Source organism: Amphiprion ocellaris, chromosome 19 (genome assembly GCF_022539595.1).
Source record: "Amphiprion ocellaris isolate individual 3 ecotype Okinawa chromosome 19, ASM2253959v1, whole genome shotgun sequence".
NCBI lineage: Eukaryota > Metazoa > Chordata > Actinopteri > Pomacentridae > Amphiprion > Amphiprion ocellaris.
In genome coordinates, this window is record NC_072784.1 from 10,224,362 (window position 1) to 10,247,261 (window position 22,900).

The 22,900-nt window shown below is 40.5% G+C and overlaps 1 protein-coding gene across 1 annotated transcript in view; it reads right to left on the reverse strand.

The window, feature by feature from the left end:
* Nucleotides 1–1,326: 1,326 nt before the first annotated feature.
* The window catches only part of LOC111579305 (caskin-2-like), a 64,469-nt gene continuing 42,895 nt past the window's right edge, over nt 1,327–22,900 (reverse strand). The window contains 14 exon segments of the mRNA XM_023286546.3: nt 1,327–3,430; nt 4,779–5,049; nt 5,865–6,414; nt 6,416–7,545; nt 7,634–7,772; nt 7,864–7,965; nt 8,221–8,331; nt 9,377–9,474; nt 9,759–9,825; nt 10,846–10,976; nt 16,112–16,285; nt 17,483–17,600; nt 20,510–20,604; nt 22,167–22,275. Coding sequence (XP_023142314.2) covers nt 3,334–3,430; nt 4,779–5,049; nt 5,865–6,414; nt 6,416–7,545; nt 7,634–7,772; nt 7,864–7,965; nt 8,221–8,331; nt 9,377–9,474; nt 9,759–9,825; nt 10,846–10,976; nt 16,112–16,285; nt 17,483–17,600; nt 20,510–20,604; nt 22,167–22,275 — 3,192 coding nt within the window. The 3' untranslated portion in view covers nt 1,327–3,333.

Consider the following 22,900-nt stretch of genomic DNA (forward strand, 5'->3'; position numbering starts at 1 on the left):
GTGATGGAGTGCTGTGTCAGATGACCTGAACTCCACAGTCACCTGACCTAAACCCAATCCAGATGGTCTGGGATGAGATGGACCACAGAGTGAAGGCAAAAGGACCAACAAGTGCTCAGCATCTCTGGAACTCCTTCAAGACTGTTGGAAAACCATTTCAGGTGACTACCTCATGAAGCTCATCCAGAGAATACCAAGAGTGTCCAAAGCAGTAATCAAAGGGTGGCTATTTTGAAGACTAAAATATAAAACACGTTTTGACTCATTTCGCACTTTGTAGTTTACTACATAATTCCATATGTGTTCATTCATTGTTTTGATGCATTCAGTGAGAATCTACAATGTAAGTAGTCATGGAAATACAGAAAAAACATTAAATGAGAAGGTGTGTCTAAACTTTTGACTGGCAGTGTACACACACACACACACACACATATATATATATATATATATATATATATATCTCATGGGTGAATACCTTAGCTCTGTCATGTTCCCCGGGCCACACCTGAGCTGTTTTTGTGGTGTGTTGGGATTCATTGTTCTGTTGAGGGTAGCAACTGACACCAAGGACTGCTGTTGTCATGGGGGTTGGGGTGGTTTCTTGACCTGCAATGTTTCATTGGGTGGTACATGTCAAACATCCACTTGAATGTCAGGACTCAAGGTTTCCCAACAGAACGTTGCATTTTGATAAGATGATCGATATTATTCACTTCACTGTCAGTGGTCATAATGTGGCTGATTGGTGTTGATGTGTATTTTCAACTAACAGCATATATCTGAGTGTGGTCAAATTGAACAGTAACACAGAACAAGAACAAATTACTTCAGTTTTTAAAAATACTGATTCTTGATGTGGACATTACTTACAGTTTGTTCCTTTTTTTTAACTGGTAGCATGTTAGTTATACCTTTTTTAAAAACTAGATGTGTAATTTAACAAAATAGGTAAAATAAACTTCACTGTTTACACTTACAACACTTAAATATGTAAATAAAAGTGTATTATTATTATTACTATGTAATATATAATAATAATCATAGCTATTTCCTCTAAGGTTTGTTCCATGCTGTGACTTTACTGCAATTCCCAGATATGACCTCAGTCATGGCGCCCTCTGCTGGACAACACACATGTTCATCCCATTTTTCTGTGTTTTAACTTTATTTTTAATCCAGCAGCTCAGTAAATGTTCTTCTTACAGTATATTAAACCATTTTTGTCTGTGTTTAACGTTATAACTCTGCTTGATTTGGTGACAAACAGAGTCCTTTCAACCACAAACACATTGTGAAAATCAGAAACCTCACTGACACAGACACTGCAGGGTTACCAGTCTTTATCACAAACATGTTCAGGAGGAGCTTTATCATGCTAAATACAGAGATTCATCCACACGCTGCAGGCTGAACACAAACATCATCTCATGAACGTCAACAAGAAACACGTTTTAAAGGAAACATCTGAAAATATCTGAGGAGAATCTGTACAGGCCTTTGGTTGAGTATGTGCTCCTGTATATACCTCTAGTGTACAATATACATATTTAGATAACGCTAATTTAAATACTAATTTGACTAAAATGAATATCAAAAAATAATATGTATGTAAGCGTCATGCTGAACATGCTTCTCTTCCCTTTTGTAGAAATTTTACAGGTTTTGTTGTAGCTTCATAAACACATATGAGTAGAAAAGGTCAGTCCTCGACAACACAAACAGAAACCTACACGTGGTTGAAATCGCTCGGTATAAAATAGATTTCTTTAAATATTACAAAGGTAAAATTTGAAATGGTCAGATGCCGAGAATAATGAGCCAAAGAGGAAATTAAGTCGTCCAGATTTTGTTCCAGCAACAAGAAAACAGTAAAAAGTGATAATTAAAAGGTATTCTGACACCTTTAACCAAAAGTTTCGTCAAAAATGCATAAAATTAAATATTTTGACCACCTGAGAGCAGCAGAAACAAGTCAAAGTAGAGAACACAACACTGACGATATTGTTTATGAATCTTTATCTGATCTTTACTCTCTTTTTGCTCTGTTTTTGGTCTCCACCTGCTCCTGGGGAAACATCTGGCTCTTACCTGGAAACACTGAACCAGAAAGGAATTGTTCTTTAAAACAAAACTAGGAGTTAAAAGAGGCTAGAAAAGTTCCAGAGAGCTGTGGATGACAAGTTATTGCTTAAAAATGCACAAATTGATGCGTTTTTGGCCTCTTGAGGGCAGCAAGAACAAGCTGAAGTAGTAAATATGACACTGACAGCAACCAATCTTCACTCTCTTTTAGCTCTGTTTTTGTTCCCCACCAGCTCTAGGGGTGACTATCCAACTGTTCAGGTGCTTTATAAAAACACTTAGCTGGAACCAGTTTTAAAAATTGTCAACTTCTTTCCAAAACTACTGAGTAACTCATCTTTCTCAACACTAAATCCAGGTCGTCTAATAACAGTACTGCTGCTCAGTTTAAAAATTATTGCTCCCTTAATAAAACGTAAAGGCTCATAAAAGGCCTGAAACTCACAGGAAGCTGCTGGTAGTGTTTCAACAGGCCTGCCATGCTAGCACAATGTAGCTAAAGGAGCTAACACGAGCTTGTGTGTGGACCAGTCGGCATTTTGGTACGAGGTAGTGTGGCAAGTTTTCAGAGTGTGAACGCAGACAACCCTGATCTCTTGGTCCAGAAGGTCCTGATTCTAATTTTAAAAGATGTCGACAACCAGAAGCTGCAACTTTCATCCTAAAATCAACATCTTCTTTAACTGAGGTCACAACAAGTGACACCAACTAGGATTGAGCTCTGTAGTAGATCCTCATTTATCAGGAACACTTGACTTCCTCACTAAGATAGAAAAAAAACCCTCTGTGAGATTGTTGAGATTGTTTTGAGGCCGCTGGAACAGAAGCTGGACTGTAGGTGGCAGCAGGACTTCGGCTCTAAATATATATTATAATATAAAAACATAAAACTTCATGTTACAATATTAGTGTTTGACAGTAATATGATAATCTGCTCAGGAGTTTCTCTTCACAGTGGACCGCTCCAACATTTGTGTCCTTGTTTGGTTCGTGTTCGACAGCTAAAATTTTGCGCTGCATCGACTTGGAAACCAGATTCAGCTGCCAGTTAGAAATGTGAGCGAAGGACCTGGTTTGCATTGAGGAAGCACGCTGGACATTAAGTGCTGGTGTTCAGGCGAGTGTTTGACTGCAGCTCCTCCGACTGTGCAGGTTGAAACACTGATGGGGAAAACCCTCCATTAATCCCCTTTTTTTCTTTCCATTCCTGAGGTTGAAGGTGGATAATGTTTATCTCATGGGATGTCTTCAGTCCAACATCGCGTCCAGCTGGTCGGCGAGGTCGTCGAACATGTTGCCGATGTCATCCAGGATGGTCCCTGCAGACTTTACTGTGCTCACGCTGCTAAACGATGAGACACAAGAAACATAAATTACACACAATTCGAAAATATGAACAGAATGCAAATCCAAGAGGAGATTTTGGCCTGGAGGTGGTGCTGCACAATCAGGATGTATCCTCTGGGTACACTAGCCAGCAGGAATAATGGACAGGAAGACCTAGTTTTTCACACCAGTCCTCCCATTGATATGTCGCACTCGATCCTATTTAAGGTCCAAACATAGACCTTGGAATGGCCCCCGCAAACCCTGGGCTGGGGTCATCTGTAACCCACCCTAGGGGTCATGAATACAAACACAAACTCAAATTTGAGATATGGTTGATATCTTGAATTCCTCTCAGAATTTGCATTCGCAGATGACATCACCCTCCTGGAAAACACTCTCAGTGAAGCACAAGACCTTCTGCATCAGGTAGAGCGAGAAACAAGACTGATTGGACTCTTCCTGAATACTGGACAGACGAAGTTCATGCACCTTAACCCAACATCTGAAGAGACACTGCATGCATTAGATGGGGTAGAAATCGAAAAAGTTGACGATTTCCTTTATCTTGGAGGCCACACCAACATAGCACATGATATAGAAACAAAAAAACTGGTAAAGCTTGGGGAGCATTAAACTCTCTGTCAAAAGTATGGGTATCTCCTATTAAAACAACCAAAATGAGAGTATTCTAGGCATCAGTGGAATCCGTCTTACTCTATGGATCTGACTCCTGGTCACTATCGAAGTCTCTCAAAAAGAATTGATGGGATTTATACCAGAATGCTACGGATGGTACAAAACATCTCCTGGAAATCGCACCTCACCAACAAGTCGCTACATGGTCCACATGCACGCTTGTCAACCATCACTAGTCATCGTAGACTAGCCCTGGATGGACATGTGGTGAGACACAACGAAGCAGCTGGTTGAGGACTGTTATGGAACCCTGATGCTGTCAGAAGGGTTGGCAGACCGAGCACAACATTAAGGAAGGTGCTAGAAGAAGACACTGGTCTGGAAGGCAAAGAACTTTTGACTGCAATGTTGGACAAAATGAGCTGGATGAAGAATTTTATTCATGTCACCGATTCCGTCGGATGCAATTGACTGATTGACTGATAGCTTATGGATATATATATATTATTTTTAAGATATTTTTTGGGGCTTTTTTCAGCTTTATTGATAGGACAGCAGTGAGAAAGAGACAGGAAAGTGGGGAGAAGAATAGGGGAACGAACTGTATTCAAATTCAAACTCATGACCGCTGCGTTGAGGACTATAGCCCCTGTTTATCGGTCGCCCACACAACTTGTTGAGCTACTGGGGTTCCCATCTCATGGACATTTTGATCATTTTGGTCTCACCCTTCAGAGCTGTCATCCAGGCTCAGTTTGCTTTCGACGGCCATCAGAGCTGCAGCCAGGGATGTGCTGGTCTGATCCAGTCTCTGCTGGACCACCTCCGACTCCTCATGCAGATGACCCAGACCCACGACGCACACCTGAGGTCTCGCCGCTGCCAGAGAGGGGCTCTGAGGGGCCGAAGCTGAAGCTGGGGGTCTGTGGGCGGGTGAGGACGGAGAGGCGAAGGCCACGCTTTGAACCACACTGATGGTCACAGTAGGAGATGAGGGTCCTACAGAAGGAGAATATAGACAATATGTAAATGTCAGCCAGGGTCAAGTCTTAAATCAAGTCCAGCAACATCCAAAAAACAACTACATCCTAAATTAAAAACAGGACATTCTAAACTAAGACTGCCAAGTTCCAAACCAGGATCACCAAGTCCCAAACCAAGACAAGCAAGTCCCATCCAAGATAAGAAACCCCCTACCCAAGTCAAGTAGGTCTTCTTATGTCCCAAACCAAGACTGTAAAGTCCCAAAGCAAGACCAGCAAGTAGTAAGTTAAGATGATCAGTCCGAATCCTAGACCAGCAAGTCCTAAAACCAAGACTGGCAAATCCCAAAGACAAGCAAAAGCCCAATTCAAGACTAGAGAGTTCCAAACCAAAACAGCCAAGTCCTAAACCAAGACCAGCAAGTCCTAAACCAAGACCAGTAAGGCCTAAGCCAGGACAAGCAAGTCCCTAGTCATACGCAACAAGTACAGATTCATGAGCAACGAATCAACAGCAGACTGGGTCCAAATGTAGATAAACAAGTCCCAAGTCAGAAACAACAGTTAAAGTTCCTACTCTGGGTCAGAAACTCCCTATAAAAGTTGAAATTCAAAACCAAGAAGAACAATTTTTTCAAGACCATGTCACAGTCATGTCCAAGTCAAGGCAACGTTTCCCAAGACAAAAGCAACAAATAACCTCCTTCCAAGTCAAGAGTCCGGTCAAAAGCAATCAGTCCGTAGTCACCAAAAAAGGCAAATTTACAGTTTTTTCTATTTTACAGTGACATACAGTATTTACGGTATAATTGTAAGATGCGAGTATCTTACTCTGTGCAGCCAGCAGACTGTGGCGGACAGGTTTCGGGGCAACAGCAGGTTTGGGGGAAAGTGGAGGTTTGATGGGTGACCCTGTAGCTGGACTGGATGGCCTCTCCAGACTGGCCTCACTGATCCTCAAACTGACCTCCTCCTGGCTCTGGGATGGAGGCCTGCTGCGGCCAGACCCAGACCCGGTGCCCTCTCTGCAGGGGGAGCCCTCACCCTGCTCTTTGTCTTTGGGTTTGTGTCGTCGCTTCACCGTGTCCGACTCCTTCAGGTTAAACTCTGGTACATCCAGGTTCTTGTCTTCTTGTTTGTCGGGAGGCTCCAGCACGGCCTCAGCCCTGGGCGGACCCGGAGCCTTGGGCCTCTGTTTGATGGTCAGGTTGCCTTCCTCGGCAAAGGGGATGCACTCACTGGAGCTGTTCTGAGGGGACGAGGAGCCTTCCAGTCCACGACCTTTAGAATCTTCTTCCTCCGAGTCGGACTTCACCCCTCGGTCCAACTCGGTGCTGCTGCATGTCTGGGTGGGAACACACTCGCTCTGCACCCTCCTCCTCAGCCCCTACCGCCTCTCTGGGCTCTGCAGAGCTGAAGGAATGAGGTTCCTGCTGGACGAGGTCTGGTTTATGTCCTGGGGAGTTGTTCCCCTCAGTGCCACTTTCCAGAGAAGCTGCGATGCTCCTCACACTCCCAGGACTGTCAGTTACCACGCCGCCAGAGGACGATGTGGTGCTACTGTCGCTCAGCTCGCCACTGGTGGTGCTGCTTACTGAGCTCAGTCTCTTTGGAGGAGGAGGTGGGGGACCTTTTTTCCGGGCGCGCACTGCAAACGACTGACTGCGTCCCACGTTGCCGTTCTTCTCTGGGCTGGACTGCAATCGAGCCAGCTGGCTGCGGCCAGGCTTGCGGGTCAAAGTGGCATAGGACGGCACGTTTCCAGGAGGAACTGCAAGCTCCTCGTCATCCTCCTCAGGCTCTCCGTCTGACAGAGCATAGCGAGTCATGTTCTGTGTGCGTTTCTTGGGTGGTGTCAAGGTCATGGTGTGGTTCTCTGACCTGTGAGATGAGCGGAGGTCTGTGGAGCCACAGTGAGAATGCAGGTAGCTGAAACCCTTCAGAGCTGGGGAACCATGAGGGGAGTTGCCACGAGATCCAGACAGCTTGGGCTTGGCTGGGATGGCTGGATATTTGAACACGGTGGCCGTACCAAGAGGCACCTGTTTGGGCAGTGGCTGCTGATGCAGGGGTCTCTGGTCCCAGCCCTCAGGAAGGTTCCTCTCTTTAGCAGGACTGCCTTCCAGGCTCTCCTGGGACCAGCTGTGGGGGTTAATGGAGGCTGTAGGAGGGTCCTGGGAGCGACCGGAGCCTCTGGATCGAGTGTCGATGCTCTCCTGGCTCTGAGACATCCCCACTGCATTCTTGATGGCCAGACCTTCCTCGCAGCCGCTGTAGTGGCTCGACATGGCCGTCTGCAGCTCGGCGCTCAGTTCGCTGTCCTGGAAAGTCAGCATCTTTGGCGTGTGAGGTGAAGAACATTCACCACCAGAGTCAGGTGGCTCAATGGCGACCAGGTGGAGGGCTCCGGGGCCTTTGCGTCGTAGCGTGCCCTGACCTGATTCAGCCTGAAGGATAGCCCTCTGGATGTCACACAGCTTCTTCACCGCCAACATCAGCTTTTTCTGGTGGCCTGGAGGGAAAATTCAACCATCAGACCAAACAACATAAGAGTTGTTCAGAAAATGGTAAAGAAATATCAAGTTCTCACATGTCCTTACCCAGCTTGGTGATGCCAATCTCCTGCAGATCCTCCCATGTGAGGTCTTTGACGATGCTGATGGAGTCGTAGCCGTTCTCTGCGAGTTTCTTGTGGTACTGTGGGAGTCCGATGGCACTGAGCCACTCGCCGAGATCAGACTAAGGGACAAGGACATGAATCAGTTCAGATGGAAGTCAGTATGCTCATCATTCATGCAGCAGCAGATGCATAAACAGCTGTGAGTCTTACTGGGATGTACTCTGGCAGCCACTCAGGGATGTTCAGGTTGTTGATCTCAATAGAGATCTTCTTGCGGTGTCCTGGTTTGGTCACACCAATAGCAGTCAGATCCTGAGCACACAATAAGACACCAGAGAGTCAGGGAGCGCATGAACTGCAGGATAAGACAACTCCACTGGACCCAAATTCATTATGAAATCCAAATTAGGTAACATGTTATTTCAAGGTACAGACTGGCTTTTGATCAGGTCAAAATTTTGAGCATCATATGCTGATGGCAAATGTCTTTCAGTCAGTGTGACTGAATTCAATTCCAGTACTCCTGTATGTTAATACACCACCAGTGTGTGATGACTGTTTGTTCACCTCAGGAGTCATTCTGCTGATGGTCGGTACATCATATCCGGCATTCAGGAAGTTCCCGATGTACTGCTCCAACTGGAACTCGCTGAGCCACTGATAGATGGCTTCTGCATCCTAAAACACACAAGTACCACAAATTTATTACTGATTTCAGCTGCGTCTTTTCAGGTTGTTTTCCTTTCCTACTTGTTGTATGTTTTTATGGTGTGATTCCTCTCTGACTAGTTAAAAACTTATCTGGATTTGGGCTGAGTTTCCAATTGTTGTAGCTGTTATCAGTTCAATTATTTGGAGTCTTTACTGATTGAAAACTGTGATGAAAGGAGATTTGGATGCCTAAATGTTTCAGAATGCATTTGTCCTAATTCACAAAAAAAAGACTTAAATTCTCTAGAAATAAATATGGAACACAACCTGATTAAAGTAGAAAATAACCTGGTTACAGTGATTTAATTTGCTGCTAATGTGAGCTGTTTTTGTTGATTTGGAATTCATTTAAGCTGGACAGACCAGAGGTGGAGTCACAACCAATGGATTGATTAAAGGGTCAGTTTGATTACCGTCCACCAAGACTCTTCTTGGTTGAATACTAACTTCATTTACAGACAGTTTGTTTCAATTCTAAGCTCTTGGAGACTCGTTGCATTTTTATGCAAATCAACACTTCTTGACGTTAGGTCTTCTGGGAGCTTGTTTTTTTTTGAAGGTCAAAATCTCCACCTTCAGACTACTTTCACTGACTCAATCGAACAATTCAATGATTTTAGTGTTAAGAGTTCAAACTGATAAAGATCTGAGCATATTTTAAGACAAATCTAAGTTTCTAGATTGGATTTAAAGAAAGATTTTCTTCAGGTTGACCGCAGCCCTGGGACAAACATGCTTTGCTTATGGAGTTGTCTGAGAATATCTGAGCTGAGCTGTTGTCACACATAAATAAAGGGATGAGTGAAATATCGAAGGATTTGTAAAGAATTGAGGTAGTTTCTATCAGGGCCAGTACCTAAAAACAGTTGTGGATGTAGGAAGTTGTTGAATGAGCCGTTTTTTTCTGACAAGGAAGTAGACACTAGTAGTTTTACATTTACATCTTCTTCCCAACTCAGTGTGTGAATGTAAATTACTGAGATGCAAAACAAGAACACCGGGTTGGCTTTACCTTCCCCTCCAGCAGCTGCTGAGGACGAACAAACTGCTGGGAGAAGCTTTGCTCTGCAGGCCTCTGAACCGTCACCGTCGGCCTCCGTGGAGTCCCACCTGAGAGTAAAAAACACTCCAAAGTAAGAAATATTTCCCTCAAATATCCGATTTTAAGACGTGTGATCGGAAATATAGCTGAGACACAGTTGGAGATGATTGAAGTCCTATATTGTATAAAATATCTAACATGAGACACGTTTTTCTGTGTGTATCCAAACTCTACGACCAACAGTGGAGTAAACACAGGACTGTATTACTGTCTGAAAGTTTCCACATACACTCTGGTTTTCCCTCATTTCACACAGTGTTTACTGATACGATCTGAAGGATCCTGAACGCACCTGCAGGATGATCGGGCTGTTTGTTGAGGTCCGCTGAGTGTCCTGCATCGACAGCAGGGGGCGCCGCCTGCACACGAAACAAAAACAGTGAGTTCACAGGTTTTAACTGAGGAGCAGAAGAAGAAAGAAGCCATACAGCATCATTTAAGGTATTTAAAATAGAAGCCACTTAGACATGTAGAAGATAACATTAAGGAAAAGTATAACTTTAAAGTTGAAAATTTCAGAAAATAAGGGGAAATTTCAGCCATTTTATGTGTTATTTGAGCAAAACGCTGCATGAATTAGCTGGGCCAATATACAATTGAGGGACTTTTGAAGTCCATGGGATATATCTTGCATATATTTTTATTAAAAGTCAAAAAACTAGGGCACCCATATAACTCAACGCGTTAAGCGTGCGACCCATGTACAGGGGCTGGTCCCCGACGCAATGGTCCGGGTTCGATTCCCGCTCGCGGCCCTTTGCTGCATGTCTTCCCCCAACTCTTGTCCCGTTTCCTGTCTCTCTCTCACTAAGCTTAAAAAAGGCCAAAAAAAATTTTCAAAAAAACTAATGTTTTTATGTTCATTATGATCGCATCTTTACAAATTCCATAATTATAATGAAAACAATCACTTAATAAAAAATGACTGGATACCTCTAAAATGTCAACTAAATAACTGTCCCAATTTAATAACAACCACCTTCTAATTAGCTAAACAATAATAAAATGAATTTATTCGAGAATAGTTTTGATTGTGTTCTTTTTATTAGGTTGAGATAATCATGACAGATATTTCTTTTTTGGCAATGTATCAAATTTCGCTGGATTTTGGTTGATTTTTTTGTGAATGTTCCTGAGAAACATTTTTAACATTTCTTTTTTTACATCAAAAAATGTTCAAAGATTTCCCAGAAATGTTGAAAATGTGGACATCAGAAGTTTCACTGTGAAAATATATATTTTTTTCCACATTTTCAAACTTTAAAACGGGTCAATTTTGACCCGCAGGACGACACGAGGGTTAAGTGTGTAAAGTGTAAAGTGTATTAAGTGTCTTAAGCAGATTAATTTGATTCTGTTCTAGCCTGGACTGACCCTACCTTGTTGTCATGGTGACCGGTGTTGTGATGGAGTCCGTTGGCGGCGTGGTTGCTCTCGGTGCTCTGGCCGCTGCCGGCGCTCCGAGTGCTGCCGACGCTGCCGGTGCTGCCGACGCTGTTCCTGTCTCCGGCTGCAAACGAAAAACACAAAGATAAAAATCCCGACACGTCATGAAACGACACGTGAGCGGAGAGGATCGGCGTCGGGAGCAACAAGCCTGCAGGAGCTCAGGTGTGACGACGGGATGCAGAGGAGCAGCTGCAGGTGAGTCCGACCAGGTAGCTGGAGCAGGATTTTAAAGGACGGGGGGAGGTGGCAGCAGCAGGACTAAAGTCTTCTAACCCTCATGTGACCAATTTTGTGTCGTTTTCATGTTCAAATGTTTTGATAAGCTTGGCTGTGTTAATGCATGTGACATCACTTTTGGTAAAGGAATGTGTTTTTTGTGGGAATTTTGACATTTTAACCCTTTAAAAATCAATAAAGTTTCCCAAAAGAACTTAAAGACAAAACTGTCTCTGTCAAACCTGCTATTTTTGATCTCACTGCCATCACAACATGAATAAGTATTTGGTAGCTATAGTTAAAATAACATTAATATAAAATATTTGATGACAATTTTTCGTCAAGGTCCACGTGAGTTTTGAATAATCTGACACTCCATGTTGTTGCTCATCATTAACATATTAAAGGTTGTGATACTAAAGAAAAATCCACCTACCATTTACTATAGCAAATATACACATTTTTTGTGTTTTTAAAAAATAATAACTGTGGTATTATGTAAACAGTCTAGCATTTCAAGGTTTAAAATCCTGAAAATTAATGAAGTTTTAGTAGCTATGATCGGGACTGATGTTATTTTAAAATATGACTCAGTAAAAGTGGGAAATAATATTAATATATAATATTTTTATAACAGCTTTTTGACTAAGACATTTTTTTCTTTCGGGTTCTGAATGTGTTTTGTAAAAATCTGACATAAAAACACATAATAATGCATCACACAAAGTTGCTGCTAATCAGCGATACATTTCAGACTGTGCTAATAACAAAATTCCAGATAGAACTTATTATATATTAATATATAAAGGGTTTATGGCAGTTTTTTGGTGAGGATATTTTTGTCTTTAGGGTCGTCTGTGTAACATTTTTGACATCTGAGGTTGAGGTGAGACTTTCTAAAGAGCACTCTTGCAGACTGTTACCTTTCAGATTTTCCAAAAAGCTGGTGGAAAATTAATTTTTAGACAGATCCTGCACTGAAAACTGTCTTTAAAGTCTCAGTTAATGTAAAAACTCCTCACTGCAGCTGTGATCAACCTGTCAGGTTCAGTAGATTATTACTGATCTGCTTTCATTGATCAGTGCAAGAAATATGCACAAAATCTCCTCAAACTTCCTGCATAATAGAAGACTGTAAAACATGACAAAACACCCTGTGAATCTAGAATGAACGCCATAGTCTCTATCTGAAATAGAACAGGGATGAGCTGGTGTCGCCCTCTGGTGGCAGCAGTGAGGAGAACAGGGATTACTGGTAGCTCTGACCGCGAGTTCAGCCTGAAGCAGATTGTTTGGACCCGACACACCAAGACGACTCACCTGTGACCAGGTGACTAGTTTTATTCAGCTCCTGTAATATGTGGGCTTTGTTTACAGACACCTGTGTGATGTCACCTTACACACCTGGAAGCTCACTAACAGGTGAGTTTGTGTTTTTAACTTCATCGTGAGGCGACAAGGAAATGTGAAGTAGTGTAAGGCGACGAGATAATGTGATATGAAATGATATGAAACGACTTGAGACAATGTGTCGTGACTTGAGATAATATAAAGAAAAGTGAGATAATATGAAGTAAAATGACTAGAGATAATGTGACGAGGTAATGTGAAGCGACTTGAGATAATGTAAATCAACATCAGATAACACAGCAACATAAGACAATATGAAGCGAAATGAGATAATATGGAGTGAAACAACTTGAGATAATGGAATTATATGTGAAGCAACTTGAGATAACGAGAAGCAATTTGAATGTGAAGTGAATTGGAATAATGTGATGAGATAATGTGAAGTGACTTCAGATAATACAAATCAACATTAAATAACACACAGCAACATGAGATAATGGGAAGCGACTTGAGATAATATGAAGCAAAATGAGATAATATGATGTGAAACAATTTCAGATAATGTTGTGATTAGATAATGTGAAGTGACTGAGATAAGCGGTTTGAAATAATGTGAATCGACTTGAGATGATGCTGTGACGAGATAATGTGAAGCAACTTGAGATCATGTAAATTAACATTAGATAACAGCAACTTGAGACAATGTGAAGCGACTTGAAATAATGAGATATTCAGATAGTGTGAAGCAACATCAAATAATGAGATACTCACATGTGAAAAATGTGAAATGTGATTAAAGATAATGTGAAGTGACTAGAGATAAAGTAAAGCAAAATGAGATCATATGAAGTGAAATGACTTGAGACAAACTTGTGATTAGATAATGTGAAGCAACATGAAATAATAGGATGCAATGTAAGATAATGTGAAGCAACTACTTCAATGTGAAGTGACATGAGATAAATCAACATCAGATAACACACAGCAATATGAAATAATGTGAAGCGACTAGAGATAAAGTGAAGCAAAACAAGATAATATGATGTGAAATGACTTGATAATGTTATAATTACATAATGTGAAGTGACTTGAAATCAAGAGAAGCAACATGAGATAATGTGAAGCGATTTGAGATATATTGAAGCGACTAGAGATAAAGTGAAGAAAAATGAGATAATATGACATGAAATGACTTAAGATATATTTAGATAATATGAAGTGACATGAGGTAATGTGAAGCAACTTGAAATAATTTTGTGATGAGATAATATTAAGCAAAATGTGATAATATGAAGTGAAATGACTTGAGATATTATATTTGGATAGACTAGAGACAAAGTGAAGAAAAATGAGATAATATGATGTGAAATGATTTGAGATATTTAGATAATGTGAAGTGACATGAGGTAATGTGAAGCAACTTGAAATAATGTTGTGATGAGATAATATTAAGCAAAATGAGATCATATGAAGTGAAATGACTAGAGATAATGTGACCAGATAATCTGAAGCAATATAGGGTAATGTAAAGTGACTTGAGATAAAGTAAAGCGACATGAAATAAAGCGAAGCAATGTGAGACAACACGAAGCGATTTGTGATAATGAGAAGCAACATGGGATAATGTTAAGTGACTTGACATACTGTGAAGTGACCTGAAGCGACTAGAGATAGTTTGCAGCGACAACATATAATTTTAGTGACATGGAACGATGTGAAGCGACACAAGAAAACTTGAGATAATGTGATTTGACAGGAGGTGAAATGAGATGACAGCAGAAGAAGTGAGGTGATATGAGGTGATATGAGATGAACTGAGGCGACCGGAGGCGACCCGTCATCCCGCCTATCGGACAGTATTTCCGTTTCGGTCTTGGTGTGTGGGGTCCGATGCAGAGCGTTTGCGGGCAGTGATGCAGCCGGGAGGAGAAGCCGACGTTCGGACTCTTACCATGACACGAGTCCCTGAGAACCCAGATGTCCTCGAAGGGACACCCGGACTGAGACCGGCGGCTCGGAGACAAACCTATCAGACACAAAGACTCGGATGGACTTGGTTCTGTCAAGGGGAAGCCTGACTGAGGAGGTGAGTCGTGTTAAGGTCACATGGTAGGGAGGATCTCTGAACTGAGATAGAAACACCTTTGATCTTCATGCAGTTTAGTGAGAATCCTCCTGTTGAAGTGTTAGAGATAAAATCACACCTGTGCAGATCAGCTACCTGCTTTTATTTCACATGAACATGTTGGCTCCTTCATGACCTTGACGTAGTGGGGAAAGGTGTTACCCCTCTTAATATTCATATTTATTTACTAAAATCAAACCAAAGGCCCAGTTACTCAGGAAAGCAAAGTCGACCTGCATGTCTTTGCAAAAATGTTTGGATGTAGAAGTTCTTAGATATATTGAGGACTTACTGCAAACCTCTGGAAAACTTCTAAACTGACCGTTGCTGATCTTAATGAAGACTGATTCAGCAGCTTATTCCTGGCCTTAAACGTTTTTAGAAACACATTTTGATGAACTGTTTTCGTAATCTAGGAACTTCGTTTCCACACAGCTCTGTGTTTGTATACAAATCAACCAGAACTCTGTTTATTCCGATGAGAACCTCTGTGATCTCCGATGTGACTGCAAAACTCAGTCCGTCTCGAGTAAGTTGAAAAATGAACTTTTGTGGTGGATTTACAAAGAGGCCGGACTGTGTGGAAAAAGAAGTTGGAAATGAGACAGCTAACAGGCTAAAAGGCTACTGAGTTGTTTGACCGTGTTGGCAGTCATATTGTTTAAATGTGAAACTACAAAAGAAGCTGGTTTAGCTAGTTTAACACATTCTAGCTGTGCAACACAGATACTACAGAGGTTCATACTAGGAATAGGAACTAAATATTTTCCTGAATTACATGGAAACAAGGTGCGATTCAGCGTAATGGTTCGTGGCCATTTGATCCGTCGCTACAGCGATGCCCATTCATTGCTAGCGTCGCGGTGCGTTATAAGTGATGAGGTATCGTTGCGTCTGTGATTTTATCTGTGTAGTTTCTCTCTGTGACTTTAACGGTGTTGTTAGTTTCTTTCTGTATTTTTAGCTGTGCAGTTAGCTTCTTTCTGTGATTTAGCTGTGTGGTTAGTTTCTTTCTATGATTCTCTCTGTGTAGTTAGCTTCATTTTGTGATTTAGCTGTGTAGTTATCTTCATTTTGTGATTTTAGATGTGTAGTTAGCTTCTTTCCATGACTTTACCTGTGTAGTTAGCTTTGTATATGACATTAGCTCTGTAGTTAGCTATTTTCATTAACTTTGGCTGTGAAGTTACAAGTTCTGGACCAGATAAAAACATAAGGGGGAGTTTCACATAAATATCGAAAATCATGGAGGTTCTCATAGGAATGAATGGAATTCTGGTTGATTCGTACACGAAGAAAGTTGTTTAGATTATGAAAACAGGTTGAGTGGCTTCCAGACGCCCCTGATTTGTATAAAGTAGCCGAGACCTTTAATTTATGTGGACCAGACAGCGTGATGCTACCAGAATGCACTCTTAGACAGTACATGGTCGGCGTTGATCCGGCACAGCGACCCTCTACCTGGACTGATCTGCAGGTGTTAGTGTTACCTGAGTGTGTTATACCTGAGCAGGTAGTGAGGCCGTTGGCCAGCGGCAGCACCAGGTGGGTGGGGGGGGCGTACAGGGCATAGGAGTCGTCGGTCTGGGGGGCGGAGCTGAGGCTGGAGGTCAGGGGGGCTCTGGAGGGCAGCTGCTGGCGCTGGGTGGGCAGGGAGGCGTGGCGGGACAGGGCGCCCCCTACAGGGCGAGACGGGGAGCAGCAGGAGGAGGAGCAGGTTATCAGGCTGGAGGTTAGAGGTGGAGGTCAGTGGTTATGTGATGGATGGATGGATGGATGGATGGATGGATGGATGGATGGATGGATGGATGCAGGAGGAGCAGGAGGACGGACTGAAGGCAGGAGGTTAGTCTGAGGTACTGAGGAACGAAATAAACTGAACATAACGATGTCCAGAGCACTCAACTAAATCTGCATTTTTTTTCTGGTTCTCTTTCTGTATCTTAACAAGCACAGCAACGGCTTCACTTTCATCTCCAAACTTTGATCCTTAATAAAGTTAGCAGATACAGAACATGCTGGTATCTGCAGTAACTTTATTAAGGATCAAAGTTTTAGCTTCCTGCTATGAATATGAGTTTCAGGCCCTTGAAGTGCATAGAGCTGGGTGTAAGGTATTAAAAATTGTCCAAAATGATTAAGAAATGTCTTAAAATATGTCCAAAAAGACTCCAAAATTAGTTTAAAATGGCAAAAATATGTTGAAAATCACTTAAAACCTGACCAGACTGACTCAAAAATGTCTAAAATCACAAACAAAAACTCAAAAATGATTTAAAATTTGTCCAAAATGTATGAAAAACATGTCTAAAATGACTTGAAGTGTGTCCATAATTATTTTAATTTGTCCAAAATGACAGGAAATGTCTAAAATGAAACAAACAATAGCTCAATATTACAAGAAGCTGTTCCAAAAGGTTTAAAACTGTCTAAAATGATGGCCCAACATGACTAAAAGATGACCCATAATCTGTCCAGAATGATTTTAAAATGTCCAAAAAGACTCAAAAATATCTTAGCTATCAAAAATTGCTGAAAAAAAGAAATAAAATGACACAAATTCTCAAGTGTTCAATGTCATGTGTCTATCTGCTGCACTGATGAAGATCTGAGGCTCAGAAATGATGGAAAAAGTCCATTAAAAAGTGATAAATCTGGACCCACCTCTATGGACTTGAAGGACCTGTAGGTCTGGAAATATTCATAGTATGAAGGTAGAACTTTGATCATTAATAAAGTTACTGTTGATACAGAACCAGCTGATTGTGACTGATTTTGTGTTTCGAGCTAATCAAACATCTTCCAGGACTCTGTGGAGGTGAACATTTATCCTGGAGAGTCAACATCTGATGCTTCGTGGTGTTTCATAAACTGACCATTCCTCCGGCTGATGACCTCCACGATGGACGGAGGGAAGAAGCCGACTCGGTCCATCCCTCTCTGGCTGTCGTGGATGTGGCCTTTCCAGCGGCCGTCCACGTGCTGCTCCATCACCTGCAGGGGGCGACATACCGGAGTTTTAATGTTAAAAGACAATCATAAACATGCTTTAAACGTGTAAAAATCAAAGAGTTAGTTGAGGTTTTAGCAGCAGAAGAACTGAAATATAGATTTTACAGCTGCACATGGAGATTGTGTGTTTGTCTGGTCGATTAAACAACAGTTTCTGATAATCAATCAATAGTCTGTAATGACTTTAAAGAAATGATAGAAAATATTCCAGCATCTTAATTAATCATTTAGCTGATACAAGTAAAATAACAGTGAAGTCCTCATAACTGATTAGTGCCTAGGTTTTATAGTTTTGTTGTTTTTTTTTTCTTTTTTCTAAAGACCACAATATTAATTACATTGGGCATGTCTCCTGTTTAACTTCTAGAATCAGTGGGTTACGGAATTAAACATAGAATCTTGTGTATTGTTGTTCAGTATTTTGATCCAAGCAGCAGAAAAGCTGAAATCTCAATATTTTTACACTTTAAATAGCTGCTTATTTTTAACTGATGATCTGTTTGGTTGGTACAGTGCAGGAGTTTAACCTTTTAACGACTGCAGCTGCACTAAATAAAAACAACACAGTTTTCTGTTTGAATAATCAAACAATAATCAATAATAATTCCAGCTGTACTTGATAAAACATGTCTTTCGGTGGAAATTTTACATCTTTGTGTTGATTTTATGCATTTTTGTGGTGATTTCCTCTTTATTTGTGGTGATTTTACAACTTTTTGTGGTAATTTTACGTCTTTATGTGTTGATTTTGTGTGTTTTTGTGGGAATTTCCTCTTTATTTGTGGTGATTTTGTGCATTTTTTGTCACTATTTTGAGTCTGTGTGGTAATTTTACGTCTTTATGTGCTGATTTTGTTTGTTTCTGTGCTAATTTCTTCTTTATTTGTGGTGATATTGTGCATTTTTGGCACTATTTTGAGTGTTTGTGGTAATTTTACATCTTTATATGTTGATTTTGTGTGTTTTTGTGGTGATTTTACAATTTTTTGTGGTAATTTTACATCTTTTTACTGATTTTCTGTGTTTTTGTGGTGATTTTGTATCCACTCTCAAACGTACGTCATTTTGGATAAAAGTGTCCGCTAAATGAAACTGTAGAATTGTAGTAGCAAAATAACTTCTACCCAAAGATGTTTGTATAAACAACTGATTTATTATTTTTTTAAAATAAATAATCAAAATATTAAATAGTTACTGGCACCAAATTCTAATGTCAAAGTGTGTTTTTAATGTCTTCTGTGATTGTAAAATGATTATTTTGGGGTTGTTTGGAAAGAAATTAAGAGCTTCTATTGTAAAAAATCCAGGAAATACATTCACTATTTCCTTAATTTCAGACTAATGATCAGCAGGTAAGTAGGTATTGATGGTTTAAGACATATTTATGCTTACTAATGGACAGAATTCTTCAACATGAAAGAAGCCTGAACATGTTTCTTTAATTATCTGTTCATCCGTTGACTATTTTCTTATATATATTAAATACTGGACATTACATTAAATAAAGTCATTAGACAAATAAAATCAAATCCGTATCTGGTGTATTCTGTCATGGTGACATTTCTACATCACTATTAGAGGTGAAAGTTTGGATTTTTCCACTGTTTATACAAGAGAAGACGAGTTTCATGTTTAACACGAGTCTCAACACGAAGCTGTGATGATTCACTGATTTACAGTCTGTGGTTAAACGCTGGTTCACGGTCGAATACAACATGAGTTATGTTTCACTGTCAGCACAAGTCTGAGCTGCAGCGTTAACAGAGAGATTTAGGGAAGGATTTTACCACATTTTAGTTTCAATGAAACATCACAGAAAGTAAAAGACAGATTTTATTAAATATAAGCAGCAGCAGGATCCACATAAAAGACGACTGCACACAATTACACAACAGCAGAGACTTCACTGGGTTTGTTTTGTGTATTTTTATGGTCATTTTCTGTTTATTTGCAGTCATGTTGCATCTCTTTGTGGTCGTTTTGCAACTCTTTGTGGTCATTTTGTTTATCTCTGAGGTCATTTTCTGTTTATTTGCAATTATTTTGAGTCTCTGCTGTTGTTTTGCATCTCTTTGTGGTTGTTTTGTGAGTCTTCGTGGTTGTTTTGTGTCTCTTTGTGGTCATTTTGTGTCTCTGCAGTCATTTTCATCTGTGGTTATTTCACATCTTTCTGTAATTGTTCTTTGTGTCATTGTGATAGTTTCATATTTATTTGTGTCCATTTTGTGTCTTTTTTGATCATTTTCTGTTTATTTGCAGTAATTTTGTGTCTCTGCAGTTGTTTTACATCTCTATGATTGTTTCATGTGTCACTGTGGCTGTTATGTGTGTGTTTGTGGTCATTTTGTGGTTGTTTTGCATCATTTTGCAGTCATTTTCTGCCTGGTTGTTTTTTTATTATCATTATTATTCATTATTGGCAAGTCATTAATCTAACCTGTTTTGTTTTTATGGACATATTAGTTAGAAATAGATGTGAAATCGTAGGACAAAGTGAATGACGGTGTCTGTTTCTTTCTGTGATGTTTTTGGAACCAAACTGATGCTAGTACAACAGTTTAGACGTGTTTGGTGTTTAAAAAACGTTAAATGTTGAGTTTATTCAGATGTGAAGTAGAAACATTCAGATTAATAGAAAAGAGAGTAGGTCTAAAAGGTTCAGATGGAAATATAGGACAAAGCTCTGCTGGACTTCAGCTGCGTCTGAACTGAGGTTCAGTTCATCATTTCTTTAACATTATATAACAGCAGAGACCAGGTGCTATCCAGGGTCTAAAAATCTGAAATATTATCCCTTCCACCCAATGAAGCTTCAGGTTTGGTAGAAAACGTTCCATGAAACCGAAATATAAATGCACTCTGGTTCGAGTTGACACAGTCTGATGTCTCACCATGATGACGTCTCCGGCTCGGATGTTCAGGGCCGTTGGATCGTGGAGGTTCCAGTAATCCTTCAGAGCTCTGACCTGCAGAACACCCGTCGCATCTGAACAGGAAACAGAATTTATTTTAAAACTGTTTTCTTTCAATTACAAGAAACAACCTCATAGTCACAAACATATTCATACATATATGTATTATTTAATATTTTAGCTTCTTTCTTTAGCTTTCTTTAGCTGTAGTTAGCTTCTCTCTGTGGCATTAGCTGTGTAGTTAGCATCTTTCTATGACTTCAGCTGTGTAGATAGTTTCTGTGACTTTAACTCTGTTGTTAGCATTTTTCTATGACTTTAGCTGTGTAGTTAGCTTCTCTCTGTGGCATTAGCTGTGTAGTTAGCTTTTGTCTCGAATTTTAGCTGTAAAACTATCTATTATCTGTATCTTTAACGGTGTAGTTAGCTCTTTTTCTGACTTTAGCTGTGTAGTTAGCGCTTTTCTTTAAATTAAGCTGTGTAGTTAGCTGTCTTTGTGTGACTTTAGCAGTAAAGCTATTTCTTATCTATGTCTTTAACAGTGCAGTTAGCATCTTTCTATGATATTAGCTTCGTAGTTAGCTCTTTACACCTACAACTGGCTGTTTATCTGTGACATCAGCAGTATAGTTAGCTCTTCCTGTGACTTTAGCTGTACACATTTACACACATTAAATTACAGATTTTCTTTATACAGTAAGTCTGAATATGAACACCACTTTCTGACAATGACTCCTCAATGCGTCACATTTTTTAGATGCCAAAATGACTGTTGCGTGACTCAACAGCTGCAAGTGTCTGAGCATCCATTATACAGGAGTGAACAAGGGCCGATTTCAGACACGTTATGTAAAATTGGAAAAGGCCTGACTTGTCCACTTAAAGAGAGCAGAAATACAGCCTTATTTTTGAACATTCTGACTTGACTTTATGCATTTCAACGTCCTGATTATGACTTTCTATGCTTCTACAAGCAGCCAAAGAGGACATAAGGACACGATAACAGAATAAAAATACAAAAGGCAGAGCTGGAGAACACAGTAAGTAAACACAGATATTCCCTGTGATGAAACAGAAGCTGAATAGACTCTGCAGACTCTCCCAGACTGCAGCCGCCAACACCACACATCAATAATTAATCCAGAGCGCGTGGCGGCTCAGCGTGTTCAACTTATTCATCTGCGCTCTGCACAAGTAAACAAGATAGGAAAGTCTCCATCCATGTTTAAATCACGACCGCTCATTATTCCCTCAGTCTGTTCCCACAGGAACTTCAAAAGGCTGCAGGATTACAGAGCCTGCAGCAGCTCACATACTGTATATACAGCGCCGCTAAATTTGAGCCCCAATCTGCTCTTTGAAGCTGTGAGAGCCGACAGATAAGACTTTAACGTTACGTAACCCCAAATTTAAACACAGCTGCTGCTGGAGTTACAGCTTATAGAGTCAGGTGAACCTCAGAGGAAGGACAAGAACTTATCAAACTGCCAAAAGTTTAAAGATAAAAGTCAGAGTAACACTACACAGCTCCTTCATCTTAACTTCCTCCTTGACAGTGAGCTGGAGTTTATCTGTGAATGTTTTATCACAGCGTGAACAAAACTAAACTGGCAGAAAATGAAGTTTTTCTTGTGACCTCGCAGCAGCTGCTTGATGTCCTTGCTGGCGTGCGACGTGGTGAACTGGTTCACGATGTCCAGCGCCGTCTGGTTGTAGGTGTTTCTGATGTTCACGTCCACTCCGGCCTGGATGACGACAACAACAACAACGACAACAACAATGACAATCTGTCTTCAGACTCCAGTTTAGTCCTTACAGACTCAGCCGTTAAATTCATCTATATTATCATCAACTAATTTATTCTAAAAAAAACTCCACACACACAATGTGCTAATTCAAACAAAACAGCAATGATTTGGGCAATGTTAGTCTAAAACACTAGCATCTGTGCTACACTAAATGAATATGGCGTTAGCTGATATGTTTGCCAAAAAACCAAAGTTTGCTGCTACAGACGACTAAACAAAATAACTTTAGCCTCTATTTTAGGCTAAATAAAGACAAAGTTAGCCACTAAGTTTGCCTAACAAGATCGTGTCAGCCACTGGATTAACCTAAATGACATAATGTTAGTTTCTTTAGTAGTCTAAACGTGATAAAGTTAGCCTCTATGTCAGACTAAAAAAGATAATATTTGTCGTAACATTAGCCTAAACAACTTAAATGTTAGATAATGTTGTCCACAAAGTTTCTCTAAAAAAATGACAACGCTAGCCACTGCGTACTACATTTGCCGCAAAAAAGATCATTTTAGTAAGTATCTCGCCTAGCTGCTGCAACAGCCCAAACTAGATAATGTTCAACAAAGTA